The sequence below is a fragment of the Lissotriton helveticus genome, chromosome 10 (genome assembly GCF_964261635.1).
Source record: "Lissotriton helveticus chromosome 10, aLisHel1.1, whole genome shotgun sequence".
Lineage (NCBI taxonomy): Eukaryota > Metazoa > Chordata > Amphibia > Caudata > Salamandridae > Lissotriton > Lissotriton helveticus.
Window position 1 is genome coordinate 3,833,864 of NC_136071.1, and position 15,359 is coordinate 3,849,222.

At 45.9% G+C, this 15,359-nt stretch overlaps 1 protein-coding gene across 4 annotated transcripts in view; it reads left to right on the forward strand.

The window, feature by feature from the left end:
* KDM5C (lysine demethylase 5C) overlaps nt 1–15,359 on the forward strand; it is a 392,248-nt gene that overhangs the window by 54,902 nt on the left and 321,987 nt on the right. For all 4 annotated transcript variants that reach the window (XM_078664512.1, XM_078664511.1, XM_078664513.1 and 1 more), the window contains exon 4: nt 9,745–9,915. In XM_078664512.1, the coding sequence (XP_078520638.1) occupies nt 9,745–9,915 (171 nt within the window). The remainder of the gene's footprint in view (nt 1–9,744; nt 9,916–15,359) is intronic.

The following is a 15,359-nucleotide window of genomic DNA, read 5'->3' on the forward strand; positions in this document are numbered from 1 at the left end:
GGACGCCAGACACAATCTATCAAACTGTCTCACTGCAGCCTTGTCCCAGCGCAACTGCCAACATAAATACCAAGATTATCAGCCGCATCAGATAACTAACAAGCAACCCTCTCCGCTCCCGCCATGGAACGAGGGGAGCACTTCCTGGGATGACAACCTCCGGCTGAAATTCCGCCATGTGCTAGCTATTTTTAGATGACGCGCATCAAGTGTTCCCCTCATTAAATGGGGGTACGCGAGCAAACTATCGAGATTTGATAAAGTCGTTCGTTTTCTAGCGCGTGCAGAAGTTCTCAAATTAAATTCCAGTCAGAACGATATGCGCCATTTTACTTTGACAGACGTTCCTGAATAAAGTAGTGCAGCCTTCTGGCACCAAGCAGCTGATACCGGGGAACTAAGTGTGCCAAGGGAAATATTCACAACTGTGCTTTTAAAACCTGAAAGTCTTCCTTCCAGGCTCCTTTGTGAATAACAGTAACCGATGCAAGAAAAACATTCCGAGCAGCTGGCTGTGGCCTACATTTAACTCTCACGTTAGTAGAGAGCGGTGCTGTATTTAGCATCACACAGCATCCTTAAAGATGTAAACTCCGTGGAAACGCTGCACCCTGGACGCATGCTCCGAAAAAACAAGAGGAAAACGGCGCGACAGTGGCCGGCCGAGTCTTTTTGTGTTTGTTGGCTTTTCACATTAAAAATCCTCGTGGGAAGGTGGATCACTTCTTGGATTGTGCGAGAGTGAAATTATCTTGGCAAGTCTCGCATTTTAAGCAGTCAGCAAACCTAAAACAAGGAACAACTAAAAATGACGGGTTATTCAGAGTGAAAGTGAGCAGCCTCTGTGACGCTGCTTCCTATTCCTCACTCCATTTTGCACACACACTAAGTGAGCCAGCCATGCCTAGCGTATACTCGCTGTACATCCTCCAGTACACATTCCTATTTTTAGACAGCAGCACAGACATCAGACATGGAAGATGCGTGATTCAGGGAAAACCCCCAGTACAAATAGGAACTTCAGGCAATATACCATAATACCGATTGCCTGTGCCTGACTGCATTGGCGTTTTTCATGCAAAAAATGATTTACTCTGCTACTTGTGTCACAAGATCTTTTGCACAAACCTTTAGTAAATGTGGGCCTTGCTGTATCTATAGTAGTATCTATTGACCTGTCCCTGTCATGAGCAATGCCAATAGCTCTAACTTTAACAATGCCGAGACCATTGCATTGTAAATGCTTGTTTATTAGAGGAAAGGTTGGAGGACAGTCCTCTGGGAGATGTGGGGGGGTACCAAGTGGCTCAGATATAAGAACGGGCCCCCACATTACTTCAGTAGGATGCAGAATAGCACAGTGCCTACATGAAAGGGAAGAGATCACGACGGGCAATTGGGTTTTAAGCGTGGTGTCCCAAGGCTGTTCTATAGAACAAACCAACATTCCACCATCAAATCCTCCCAAAAAAGAGGTTTCAAAAGACAGCTGTTAAGGGAAGGTGTTAAGGAACTCTTACCGAAACATGCAATACACAAGTACCAACAAGGGAGCGCTGCAATGGAAAGGATGTATGACGTTACAACGCATACTTTTACAACGCATACCGTTACAACGCATTTTTTACAACGCAAAAACTTTTACAACGCATACCATTACAACGCATGTTTTTACAACGCTAGTACTTTTACAACGCATGCCATTACAACGTAAGTATTGGTAAGTATATAATATTTTATATTAAAATAAATGTAATTAATTTTATTTAATTTATTTTAATTTATTTAATATAATTTTTTTTACCTTGTACCCCTGTACCCCAAAAACCCAAATTAACCCAGAAACCTAAAAATACCCCTGTACCCCAAAAACCCAAAACTGTCCCTGAACCCTAAAAATACCCTTGTACCCCATAAACCCAAAACTGTCCCTGAACCCTAAAAATACCCCTGTACCCCATAAACCCAAAACTGTCCCTGAACCCTAAAAATACCCCTGTACCCCATAAACCCAAAACTGTCCCTGAACCCTAAAAATACCCCTGTAACCCAAAAACCCAAAACTGTCCCTGAACCTTAAAAATACCCCTGTACCCAAAAACTGAAAACTGACCCTGAACGCTAAATATACCCGTTTACCCAAAAACTGAAAACTGACCCTGAACCCTAAAAATACCCCTTTACCCAAAAACTGAAAACTGACCCTGAACCCTAAAAATACCCCTTTACCCAAAAACTGAAAACTGACCCTAAACCCTAAAAATACCCCTTTACCCAAAAACTGAAAACTGACCCTAAACCCTAAAAATACCCCTTTACCCAAAAACTGAAAACTGACCCTGAACCCTAAAAATACCCCTTTACCCAAAAACTGAAAACTGACCCTAAACCCTAAAAATACCCCTTTACCCAAAAACTGAAAACTGACCCTGAACCCTAAAAATACCCCTTTACCCAAAAACTGAAAACTGACCCTAAACCCTAAAAATACCCCTTTACCCAAATACTGAAAACGTTAAAAAAAAAACAAACATATAAAATATTAAATATAATTATATACTTACCAATACTTACGTTGTAATGGCATGCGTTGTAAAAGTACTTGCGTTGTAAAAACATGCGTTGTAATGGTATGCGTTGTAAAAGTTTTTGCGTTGTAAAAAATGCGTTGTAGTGGTAGTGCGTTCTAAAAGTTGCGTTGTAAAGGTTGTTTACCCAATGGAAACTACTAAATCCTTCCGCATACAATACTTCAAGATGCCAATGCTATAAGAAGTAATCTCACTCCTCTAAAAGGAGACTACGTGGCACTGATTTACTTAAATGACGCACCCTGCACATACCCATGAATCAAGCTTACAAAAGGTACCGAAGGTTCATGCACGAAGATGCGCACGACCAATTAAGGGTTTTACCCTTCTGAATAAAATCTGCGCCAAGAGTTTTTACAAAATGCCTAGCAATTTTCACCCCGAGTGGGCTGGGTATGCTCAGACGTGAGTCCCAGGCTCTCCACACCACTGGAGTCAAGCAAGCCGGGCTGAAGACGGCTGTAATACCAGAAACCGGTCCTTGGATGCTTGATTCCGGTCTGGGAAAGACATGGCTTGGTAGTTCGGACTGGACTGTTCCCATGAGGCACAGGGTCAGAGCTGATTTGCATATAGCCAGTGTCTAACCCAGGGTGGTGTGGAGTGCAAAAAAACGATGGATTTAGGCCCAGATCCTTGTACTGGGGTGAATGTATGACATTGTTCTGCATTCTGTCCATCAACTGTGTTTTTTGTAATTTTCACCCCGAGTGGGCTGGGTATGCTCAGACGTGAGTCCCAGGCTCTCCACACCACTGGAGTCAAGCTATCCCGGCTGAATTAAGGCTGATAGCCAGAAACCGGTCCTTGGATGCTTGATTCCGGTCTGGGAAAGATATGGCTTGGTAGTTCGGACTGGACTGTTCCCATGAGGCACGGGGTCAGAGCTGATTTGCATATAGCCAGTGTCTAACCCAGGGTGGTGTGGAATGCAAAAAATCGATGGATTTAGGCCCAGATCCTTGTACTGGGGTGAATGTATGACATTGTTCTACATTCTGTCCATCAACTGTGTTTTTTGCAATTGGCTACGGTGGCAGCATTCCTACGAAGGAAAGGATTTCACATCTGCCCTTACCTGTATGGCTGGTTAGTGAAGGCGAAGTCAAAACAAACATGACAAAAAGGCACCCAACCAGTGATCACCACTCTCCCGAGGCTGGGGTTTTCAATAAACCTGAAACAATAATTGCCGAACAGAAAATATTTTCCTGGGAGCAAGACTGAACTCCAAGGTAGCACGAGTGTACCCGACCCAAAAAAGCGTTCAAGCAATCGGAGAGCAGAGTCTCCTCTACTAGAAGGGACAGTCTGACAGTGAGGACAGTCATGAAGCTGATGGGCATGATGGCATCATGCATGCCCCTCATTACACATGCGCCCTCTACAGGAACGGCCGTGCGACAGCTGATATCAAACCACAGGGAGTTGGGAAGATCTAGTGGTTGTAACAGAGAAACGTACAGAAGGAGACACAATGGTACATCAAGAGCATAACCCTAAGGAGGCCTTTCAAAAGGACAACTCCCTCCGTGACCATCACAACAGATGCGTCTCTAAAGGGGGTGAGTGCCTACAGGAAACGTAAGAATTTGGGGTCCGTGGAGCAACTCTGACTCCATAAAACACATCAGCTGCCTAGAGATGAAGACTGCGCTAATAGCACTGAGAGCCTTTCAAGCGCACATTACAGGGAAGACCGTAATAATTGAAATGGTCATTCCAACTACTAGGTTTTACCTGAACGAGCAGGGAGGAACAGTCATTCGCCCTAGGCAGACGAGCTCAAGACATTGTAATGGGCAATGCCACAGAGGATCAACCTGCAAACAATCCACCTACCTGGAAAGGACGACGCAGAGGCAGATCAACTCAGCAGACAGAACAGCAGCTCACATGAAGGGGAGATCAAACAAAGGAGCCGAGATAAGATTTTCAGGGTCTGGGCAATGCCAACATTTGACGTATCCGCAACAATAGACAACAAGAAATGCCAACTCTTCGCCTCCAGGTTTCAACTCCAGTCAGAAGGGAATACCTGTCAAGAAATTAGTGAGGGAGATTTGCCTACGCATTTCCAAAAAGACTATGCTACGCAGTGAAATGGAGACAGTATCTCCAGCGCCTTGAGACCCTCACGGGTGAGTAGCACTCTCTACAAACCACTGATTGATCTCCTGTGGTGCAAGGGCAACCATACCCTAGATTCAGCGTCTACACAGGAGACCGTAATAATCCTCCTCACCCAGTCACTAGACGGTGCCATTTACTATTCCTCTCGAGGCGCACTTGGCAGCTCTTGTGGCTGACACCAGGGGAGCATCATGTAAAGGTTTGATCACATCACCAGTCATCAAACGATTCCTAGAAGGTTCAAAAAGAATCTCTTCCAAGTAAGGATCTAGCACCGATGTGTAGCTTAAACACTGTTCTAGCACAGCTAATGACGGAGCCATTCAAACCTATGCATGAAGTAGAACTACGGCAGATCACACTAAAAACTGCAGCCTTAATAGCAATAACACTACGGAGAGCAAGTGCACTCCAAGTGTCTAACCAAATATAGGATTTCAAAAAGGGGGTGGTGATGGACAGAGTATCTGAGTAAATCAGAACACTCCTACCCAGTCAACAGATCAGGGCTTGATCCATCACCGTTTTTTAGCTCACTGCCCCATCCCAGCTCAGAACCTGGCTATATGCAAATTAGTCTGACCCTGGCCCAGTGCATCATGGGAACAGGGCAGACCAAACTACCAAGCCAATTCTTCACTGGAAAGGAAACAAGCTTCCGGGGACCGGTTTCTGGCAAATATAGGAACCATATATGTAAATTCACAAGGACTACTTCTCAATCTCTACCCAAAGTGGTGAGCAATTTAAATCTGAATTAAAGTATTCATTTACCAGTTGTCTTTAATAATCCGCGAACACGGCTGGAGAGGAGCCTGCATACTCTTGACGTAGGGAGAGCACTACTATATTATCTACAGGAGACCAAACTGTTTGGTAAAAAGAACTAACGGTTTGTCTCACACGCTAAAGCCAGCAGGGGTTCACCTGTTTACGAAGGGAACAATCGCACAATGGATTATGGAGACTATTCAAACCTGCTACTCCTCAGCAGGAAAAACTAACTCTACGCCCAAAAGCGTATTCAGCAAGAAAAACCGGGGCACTGTAGGAAGCTGGGTTTCTGTTGCAAGAACCCCCCCCCCCCCCCCCCTACAACACTTTATTGCCAGATTTCTTATGCACTTTGACTTGATGTGCCCGGAGTAAAGACCTATAGAACAACCCACAAGAAGGAAGGGAGTCACTCTAGCTTTTCTGGCAAAGGTTCCAATAAACTGTGTGGCATTCACATGGTCATCCATTAACAAAAAACTATTGTATGGACATTCAAGTGAACAAAGAGCTGCAGGCGAGACGGAGGACTGAAGCATTTCAGCATGTGAATCCACAAAAGATATACATTGCAAAACCAAAATGGTTGCATACCAGTATTACTAGTCTTGCAGCTTGAATAATTTTCTGGATTCATCTGTGACCCACAGACCTCTGCAAGAAAAGAGATGCAACAAAATTAAGAAACAAAGAATTTCTAAAAACAAAATCCTTTAGGGATAAAAACAAGTCTCTAGGGTGCAGGGTGGGAGGGCAATCTTAAGGCATCCACGAACCGAGGCTTCTGGACGCACGTCCGTCACAAGGGGACGGACATAGCGCTAAGTGGTAACAGACGACGCCCAGAGGAAGAGGATTTGGAAGTATTCAGGGCTCAATCACTTTCTGGTGGAATAATGCACAGCTTTTGAATCCATAAAATTGTTCAAGCAGCAAAGCTCCTGGTAAGTAAACATTTCCTTATCGGGGCAGTTACACATGTGCTGATATCCTGGCATAAATCTATGGCTAGTGGCCACGTTGCGAGTCTGTATTGTGCATTGAATCGATCCGATGTTCATGTGCTTGAATTATTCCTACTGTGCGGAAGTGTCCGTTTGGACCCGGTTCGCCCCCTCGTTGTGCCTGGAAAATGATGTGGTTTTGATTGTACGGGACAGGGTCCCTGCAAACCAGGTCCCCTGTGCCAGTGATTCTTCCCTCCCCATGACCATGCCACTGCAGAGTGCATGTCTTGGTGCAATGAAAATGAGTCGACATGGCACAGTGCCTGTGTGCTAAGTCCAGCAGCACTGCCAAAGGTATAGTTCAGTCAACCCTTTAGCAGGCCTCCCGCCCCTACGTCAGGATGCTCGATATCTCGGGTGTGGAAATATCTGCATGAGCAATATGTAAATCTATTCCTTAATATTGAAAGTACCAGAGAAGCCACAGTGGGTACATGGGTTGGGAACTAGACCACTCAAGGTCCCCAGCACCATGGTGGCTTAACTGACCTCAGGAGTGTTTGCTACCAAACAACTCCTCATAATAAAACCCACACTGATTCCTGTGTGGGATTTATTGTAACATGTATTGCCCCCTGACAGTCTACCAATCCTGGGGTGGTCTGGCTTTAGGCAGCCTACCACCACCAGACCTGTTTCTGGACCCCTGGGTCGAGCGTCCCCGCTCTCTGAGGCCAGACACCAGGCCCATCCTGGGCAGAGGAGTCACCTCACCTCCCCAGGATCGGCTCCGTGCTAGAGAATAAAGCTTTAAAGGTTCTGCCGCCTTTTCAATGCGAACCCAGGCACTGCTGATAGCAGCAGATGGCTTCCACTGGTTCAAACCCCCACTTTTGGTGGGAGAACTGGCAGGAAACAAGCTAGAGTAGGTGTGCCCACCTTTGCTAACTCCACCCTTCAGTTGCTGGTTGCGAAGTTGAGCACACATTTCAGGGCCCACCATCTTGAAGATGGTGGGACTTATCCAATCAGGGCTAGGGCTATGCCCCCCTCTCTCACGAGGGTGTCATAATAGTGGGTGTAGACACCCCAGGTGAGGGACCCACAGGTCCTTACCTGTTACACCCCTAAATCTATTAAAGTATTTAGGTGGCTCCCCAGACCCTAAAGGCAGAATCTGACGACCTACGAGAAGAGGACAAAGAAAAGCCATGCAGCAGCGATGACTAAAGACACCAACTGACTTGGCCCCAGCCCTATAGGCCTGTCTGCAGCCCTCAAAGAATCTGCTGTAGAAGGGCGACTCGTCCCACAGACCAGCGACCTCCAGAACCTTGGGAGGACTGCCTGCCTTCAACAAAGACTCCAAATCTCCTGTGGACAGAGTACCTGTCCAGAAGAAACAAACTCTAAAGACAAAGTGCTCTGCCCTGACGAACCGCAATACCGCCTCCGAACGCCCACGGCCCGAGTCCAAGTGGCCCACTGGTCCTGTGAAGGTTCCCCAGCACTTCTGATCCAGAGTCCACCATGGGCTGACCCCTGATGGGAGTGTGGGACGGTATTCCGCAAGCCAGACTCGCGCTGTTCCTTCACAGCACACTCATTAGAACAAATGCGTCTTAAATACACATTCGTTCAGCACACAAGTCATTATAACTACTTGCCTTAGGGGGGCGCTGGATTTTGGAGTAGGTTAATTAACTATTCCAACTCCAGTATGCGCAACAGTGGGGAAGGTGTTTGACTTTAAATCCAACACCATTCCACCAATGCGCCCCTTAAAGCAAGTCGTTATAACGACTTGTGTGCTGAATGAATGCGTACTAAAGATGCGATCATTATTTTGCTGGCACTGGCGCTATAAAGGCTATAAAGGCACAGTGGGATTCCGGCTTAGTTTGATGGACGTTCAACCCCTGCCCCCCCCCCCCCCCCCCCCCCCCTCTTGACGGACTCCACCGCGACACCTGCAGCCTCAACTCGAAGAATTCCCCCCCCCCCCCTCTACGACCGTAACCTTCCCTGTAAGCTGTTTCCATGACACCAAAGGACACCCATGCACCCGAAGCCCGTGGGCCATGGGGAGCTGGACAGACGGTGTCCCCATATGCCCTAGCATCTCACTTTTGTTCAAAAGACAACAAATCAATGCAGGAATCTATTCTATACATGATAAAATATATACAACAATGACGCTGGCCCTCAATGATGAGAATTTCCATGGACTTCCTTTCATACAACATTCATGCACTCTCACATTCACATATACCCATTCAAACCGTGAACCCACACTAAACATTCACCAGGACCTATAATAATTGATTCTGATACAACATCCCTACATATGTGCAAACATGGAACACATATTTCTTTAATAAAGCAGTCCGGTTGCTGGTGCACAATCCTCTGCTAATGGAGTCGTGCTTCAGGAGGTTACAATGGATCTTATTATAGAAATTTGAAAACAAACTAATTTAACATTGATTTGTTTTACATAAAACAGACAAAGGTTCACATATAAGGAACAGAAAAAATCAAAACGCGCCTATGCGCGTTTCGGTGTTGTCACCCCCCTGTCCGGGGTATCACCTTCAGGGCGTGAAGGTTCATTCGTATCAGAGTCCATGGGGCCTGTTGAAATGGTAGAAAATATCAAATATAGCATAATTCTTTATATAGGGCAACTAATTCTTTTTTTTCACAGTTACTAATGTTAATTTAACGACTTAATTGCGTTCCTACAAATAGGTAGAGCAGCCTGTTAGATTTTTGATAGCCAGTTTGAAGCTTGCCTGGTGTTGACCCCAAAACCTGGAAACTGAACTTGTAAGTCGAGTACTTAACCTGCAAAACTGCTTTCTTGTTTTCATCTGATGGGTTAACGGTTGCTCTGTCCACTTTTAAGTGTAATGTATTTTTCCTGCAAAATGTGCTTACTTTTTGCAGTTATCTTGGTCTTAAAATAAAGCTTGAAAGAAGCTTTTTTCTAAAATTGGTGTGGATCGACTTTTTAAGTCGTGTCCTTTATTGGTCAGTGTGTGTATAACAAATGTCTTGCACTCCTCTGTGTTAGTCCTAAAGTTGCTCCACCACACTATCGTAAATAGAGCACTTTGGGTTTTCATTGAGACCTGCACACTTCTGGTGGAATTTCTGGAATCCTTGCACTATAGAACCACCTTGTGGTATATCCTATAAGGAGCCAGGTTCCTTCACCTACTCTCAGGCTTGGGCAAATGTTAGGATTGATTTCTTTTTATGTTGTTGATTGCACTCACCCAAGATTCTTTTTTCAGATCGTAACTGAGGAAGGTGGATATGAAACAATCTGCAAAGACCGCCGATGGGCGCGTATTGCGCAGCGCCTTTCCTATCCCCCCGGGAAGAACATTGGTTCCCTCCTGCGTGCTCATTATGAACGTATTGTCTATCCATATGAGACCTACAAGTCGGGGGCCAATCTTGTGGTAAGAATTCGCTCTCTCCTAGTTTCCTCGTGTGTCTTGGCTGTGTTCAATTTCTGCACAGTGAGATTCCCATGTATCTTTATGTGGAATCTGCTGGAATTGCTTTTCCTCATCTCTTGTGCGAGTACCATCTTTTTACATGTAGCCTGCTGCTCGAACTCACCTAGATGTGACTCCTTCCATACTGCCTATACACTAAACTGTGTGTATCGCTTTAAATGTATACACTGCCGTACTGCTCCGCACCCAAATCTTTGTTTTTTGCCGCTCTGGAGTACTACTTGTGGTGGTTCCCACTATTAAATGTGCTCTGCCAAGCTGCCCGTCTCCAGTGTCCTGTGCAGGGATTTTCTCTGTAAGCGGCTTCTGCTAGGCAGGAACAGGGGGCGTAATTGCAGCACCATGCTGTGCATTTTCTTGTCATTTTCTAAGTACAGAAATGCACCGTATTTACAACAATACTGTACTTCTCTTTGCTCGCTCCTGTGCCAGCGGAAACGAACCAGCCTAGCACCAACGCTTGTACACTTGCACCATTGTGAAAGGGTGCCTGCGTTACAGGGATGATTGTTGGACACGAAGGGACACATTCGTGCACAAAAACAATAAATGGCGTCCTGTCCCTTCTTTGTGTACTATAGAATGTTATGTTATGTTATGTTAAAGGTTTGTTGAGCGCGACAGCTGCCCCAGCAACGGGGCGTCCCGGCGCTAAGAACCATAGCACAACCTACTGGGGGAAGGGAAGGGAGGAAAGAGACCTACAGACGTGGGAAGAGGTGAGTTTTAATTGCTTTGCAGCACACACAGCAAAAAGCTAGGGAAAATAAGTGTTTTGCAGCACGAATCCTTTTCTGGATTCACATGCTGTGCATTGTTCCGCCATCTAGTGGTTGGGTCCGGAATAGTCTTTATTTTTTTCTGTTTTGGTTGTTGTTGACCACCACATTTGATGCCAGGTACGTCCCCTGTGTGACGTCAGACGGCGCCCTGGAGGTCGTGCATGATAGCCATCTTCAGATTCTTTTTTCCGCAGTTGGGTCTGGAAGCAAGACTGGAAGCTCTGAAGAATTTTCTGGGTAAACCCAAAAAGTAGAGGGAAAAGTCGTTAATTTTGAGTGGACTACACTATCATTGATACTGCAGCTGGAGATGAGGAGAAAACTCCGGGAATGACAATCACAACAAGACATCCAAAGTCGACCAATGGCGAGGTAGGTGCCATGGAAAAATACCCCCTTCAAGTTCTGTCGTGAGTGCCACCACAAGTTCGCACGACTCAGACGACATGTGCTACCTCTGCATACCCAAAGAACACAAGGACTGTGAGGCCTATGCAGTGTTCCTACCAAAAACCCTCAGCACATGCTGAAAACAGAGAGGCGCCCACTGTTCAATAATGTCTCAGACTTAGTAGAAAATTTCCTGGATGGACTTAAGTTTTAAGACTGATGACGAAGATCAGGGAGTTCCAGCAGAATCAACACACCAGGGATCGGATGTAGAAATTCTGGAAGGAGACTCCGAGAAAACAAACGCCCACAAGAAGGCGAGTGATACCAGGAAGAAGACTGATAAGGTAAGACACCATACACATCCGTCAAAAGTGAAGGGCCAAGAGAGCAAGGCGCAACCTGAGGCAGCCAGACGCTGAAGTAAAAGGCAATCGAAGGCCAGCCGCGATCTAAAGAGCCCCACAGGACCCTTCCAAGGAACAGATGCATACTGGGTAAGTATCATGTTTACGGTATAGGAACTGCAGATTGCACACTGTGCATTAGATCGCCACCTAGTGTTGGGCCCGGATATTTGCAGTTGTTTTTGTCCTGAAAAGTCTTTGGAAGTCACGGGATAGGTGACTCCTCTTTTAAACAATAGTGCGCTTGGGCATCGGCTCCATCCTTAGATTGTTTTTTTTCCGCCATCGGGCTCGGATGTGTTTCCTGCGCTCCGGTTTGGAACCGATTTTCCTTCGACGCGCAATCCTCACCCAGTTGGACGGTATTGTCTTGATCGTGCTTCCAATCGACGCGACTCTTCACGACATCGAAGTTTTTGATTCCGGTCGTTGACAAAGGCCTCCGGGCCGATCTGGGCCTTACTCTCTGGCTCATGGAAAGGACGCCATTTAAAAAGTGTCCTCAATGTGGGTTGAAGTTTCCCCACACCGATCTACATGAGGTGTGCAACCTTTGCCTCTCGGCAGAGCATGAGGCCAGAGACTGTTCCGCTTGTGCATCCTTCTGCTCTAAAAAGACTATTCGGGAGCGAAGAGCTCGAAGAACCATGGCTCGCTCGCTCGTCTTCGATCCCGGACGACATTTTCCAAGAGAGCGTCGACGTGCCAGAGCAACAGCAAGAACATGGCGTCGACAGCGACTCCGAGGCCGACGACTCAGACGTCGAGGACATCACTCAGGCACAGAGGGTCGTAAGTACACACGTCGACCCCCGACCCTTCCTTGACACCCTCGAAAAGGGCTTTGGTCACACCCTCACCTTCGGGCCGGGTGCACACCGAGAGACTGCTTCACATGCCCTGTTTTCGGGCTTGACCAAGAAGCCTAATAAGCCTGTAGGCGACTCTGGCTCGAGTCAGCCTATTCCCGGTGCTGGTACACTACCGGCACCAAAAAAGAAGCCATCTTCTTCCACCTCCACGCAAGCTGCTTCCACATCTAAGCACTCTGCGCCGAAGACTGGCACGGGCTCCTCTGCACCAAAACCACACCCTGAGCCAAGCAAGAAATTGCCACCGAAAGCACTTGATTCCCATGTGTCTGAGATGAAAAAGTATGAGCCGAAAAAACACGGCCCACCAGACAGACATTACAAAGCCAAAATGTTGTATCAGTTCGGTCCCGAAAAAACCTACGGAACTGAAAACCCCGGCTCCAAAGGATCTACCTCACACAGAGGAACTGTTCCATCCAGATCCTACACAAAAGACTTGTTAAAGATGCCAAAACTGGTCGATTGACTCGAAGTTCTAAAAAACGACCATTGGAGAAGCCTGCACCAGCTCCTCATCCTAAGGACATTGAAACCTCTCCTCTAAGGTTACCTTCTCCTCCTCCTCTACCTCCTCCTCTCATACCACATCACTCCCCTACACCATCCCCAACTCCAGTAGAAGATGACTGGGGTAACACCTTTGATGACACAGGGGGTGGTGCAGATAATGAGCCACTAGATAATCCTAGTCCTCCTGGCTCACCTGACCCTTGGGGTGATTATAGTACCCCAGACGATGACATATACCCCTCCAGGCCCTCCCCACCAGAGGACACTATGGGATTTACCCAACTTGTCCATAGAGCCGCCCAATATCATGGGGTTGACTTACATACTGACCCAGTAGAGGAGGTTTTCCTTATGGATACCTTTGATACCACTCAAAGGTCCACCTCCATTTTACCCATGCTTAAAGGGGTTATTAAGCATGCGCCAGAGGTCTTCAAAGATCCAGTCAGGGCTCTGATCATCAACGCCCGAATTGAAAAGTATAAGGCTGTCCCCTCAGACCCAGCCTACATTAAAGGGCCTGCACCACTAGACTCTCTGGTAGTCTCCAATGCACGCAAAAGAGCGGATTCCCAAACATCAGGCGAGGTGGTCGCCGCTAAGAGAGGGTACTGCTATACAATCTATGCACAGTGTGTAATCTGCAGCTCATATGCCTCGAACGGAAAATGCTACTTACCAGTATGCATCTGTTCTTGGCATGTAGAGCTGCAGAGTTACACACGCCCACCCGGCTACCTTTTATCTGTTCCAGTATTATCTTATGTAGATACAGCTTACATGGGCATCCTTCCGGTTTCTTACAAAACTCCATTTCCCTGCTGGCGAAAAGCAATCTAAGGATGGAGCCGATGCCCATGCGCACTATTGTCCAAAGGAGGAATCCCCTATCCCATGACTTCTAAAGACTTTTCAGGACAAAAACAACTGCAAACATCCAGGCTAGATACTAGAGTAACTCAGTTGTGCTTTTCACAGAGACACCTTTTTTCCCGTAAAATACTCCAATAGACGTCTGGAGTGGGTAAGAGGATAAAAATCCGCCATAACTGAGTAGGACGAAAAATCCTATGTATTAGTTTTTAGTTTTGTTCTACATTGAAGGATACAGTGTTCCAAAATATTGTGCACTTTATCTTTGTTTCCTTGAAACTTGCTCTGCAACTTTCATTAAACAATGTCGGTTAACAGCGACAACACCGCAACTGGTGGAGCTGCAGTGAATGCAAACCAACCGGATTTAGATGTTACAGGGTTTAATAAAGATGACGATGATGATATAATCATCCCAGAAAACTTAAGAAAAACCATAGCTATAAAGCTTATAGAAAATGGCCTATCACCAAGGGGTGGTAGGGTAATTTTTGTTATAGAGGCACATGAATATCGGCAGACGGAGGTATTCTATTCCTGGATTATCTTTCCACAAGCAAATACAACACATGTGTTCCACTTCGATAAGATAGAGGAACATCCAGCGGAATACATTCCTTTCCAGGACGTTGAAATTCCATTAACATACCAAGAGCATCAACTCTGGTTTAAAGGCGCCCTACAACATCAAAATCACCTTACCAGGGTCGGTCCATTAGGTAGACCAGGAGCAACGTGGCCGGTACTAGCCAGCTATACACCACATCCCGACATTGAAATAATGACAGGTCCAGAACTGTTAGCTCAGCTAAAACAATCAATAAAAATACATAGACCATTGGTACAATATGTCATGCAGACTTTAACAGTCCAACCTGCTATAAGAATTCCACAGCACAGCCCTCATCAGGGGAACACAAACAAAATCACACCACAGACTATACTATCAGTCATTGGTAAATTGCCCGCAAAAAGGGAACAAATTCCATTCTGGTTAGCTCAAAAAATTACTCAGAGGCAGTATTTCCCGATAGTACGCCTCATGAGAAACACAGGATTCTAACAATGTTTACCAATGAAGATTGCACCACACGTATTTATTTATTCAAAGTTTTATATAGCGCTAACAGGATCCTTACAGATATCAGAGCGCTTCACAAAGACAGGGTAGGGGCAGTAGGAATCAACAGAGATAATGGAAGCAGTATAATAGTCAATAACATGGTAATAACAAGGATAATAATAACATACATAAAACATATCAATATACAGTCAGGTAAAGAAGTAATAAAAGACAGCACAAGTCATTTATCCCACTACAGAGGTGTTCAGGTACACCTAGGGTGTGTGGATGGCTTATACCAATGTTTTAGTATAGAGAGAACAATGAGTGGGGGCATCGGGAGAGTCTTTGCTGCAATTTACACAAAAACACATGGTGTTCCGTCCATGGCAGTAATGCCGGACGTCCTGAAACAGATTCAAAATGAATACGGACCAGAACCTGCCTTGAATCTTGATATGAAGTTACTGAAAGATTACAAACA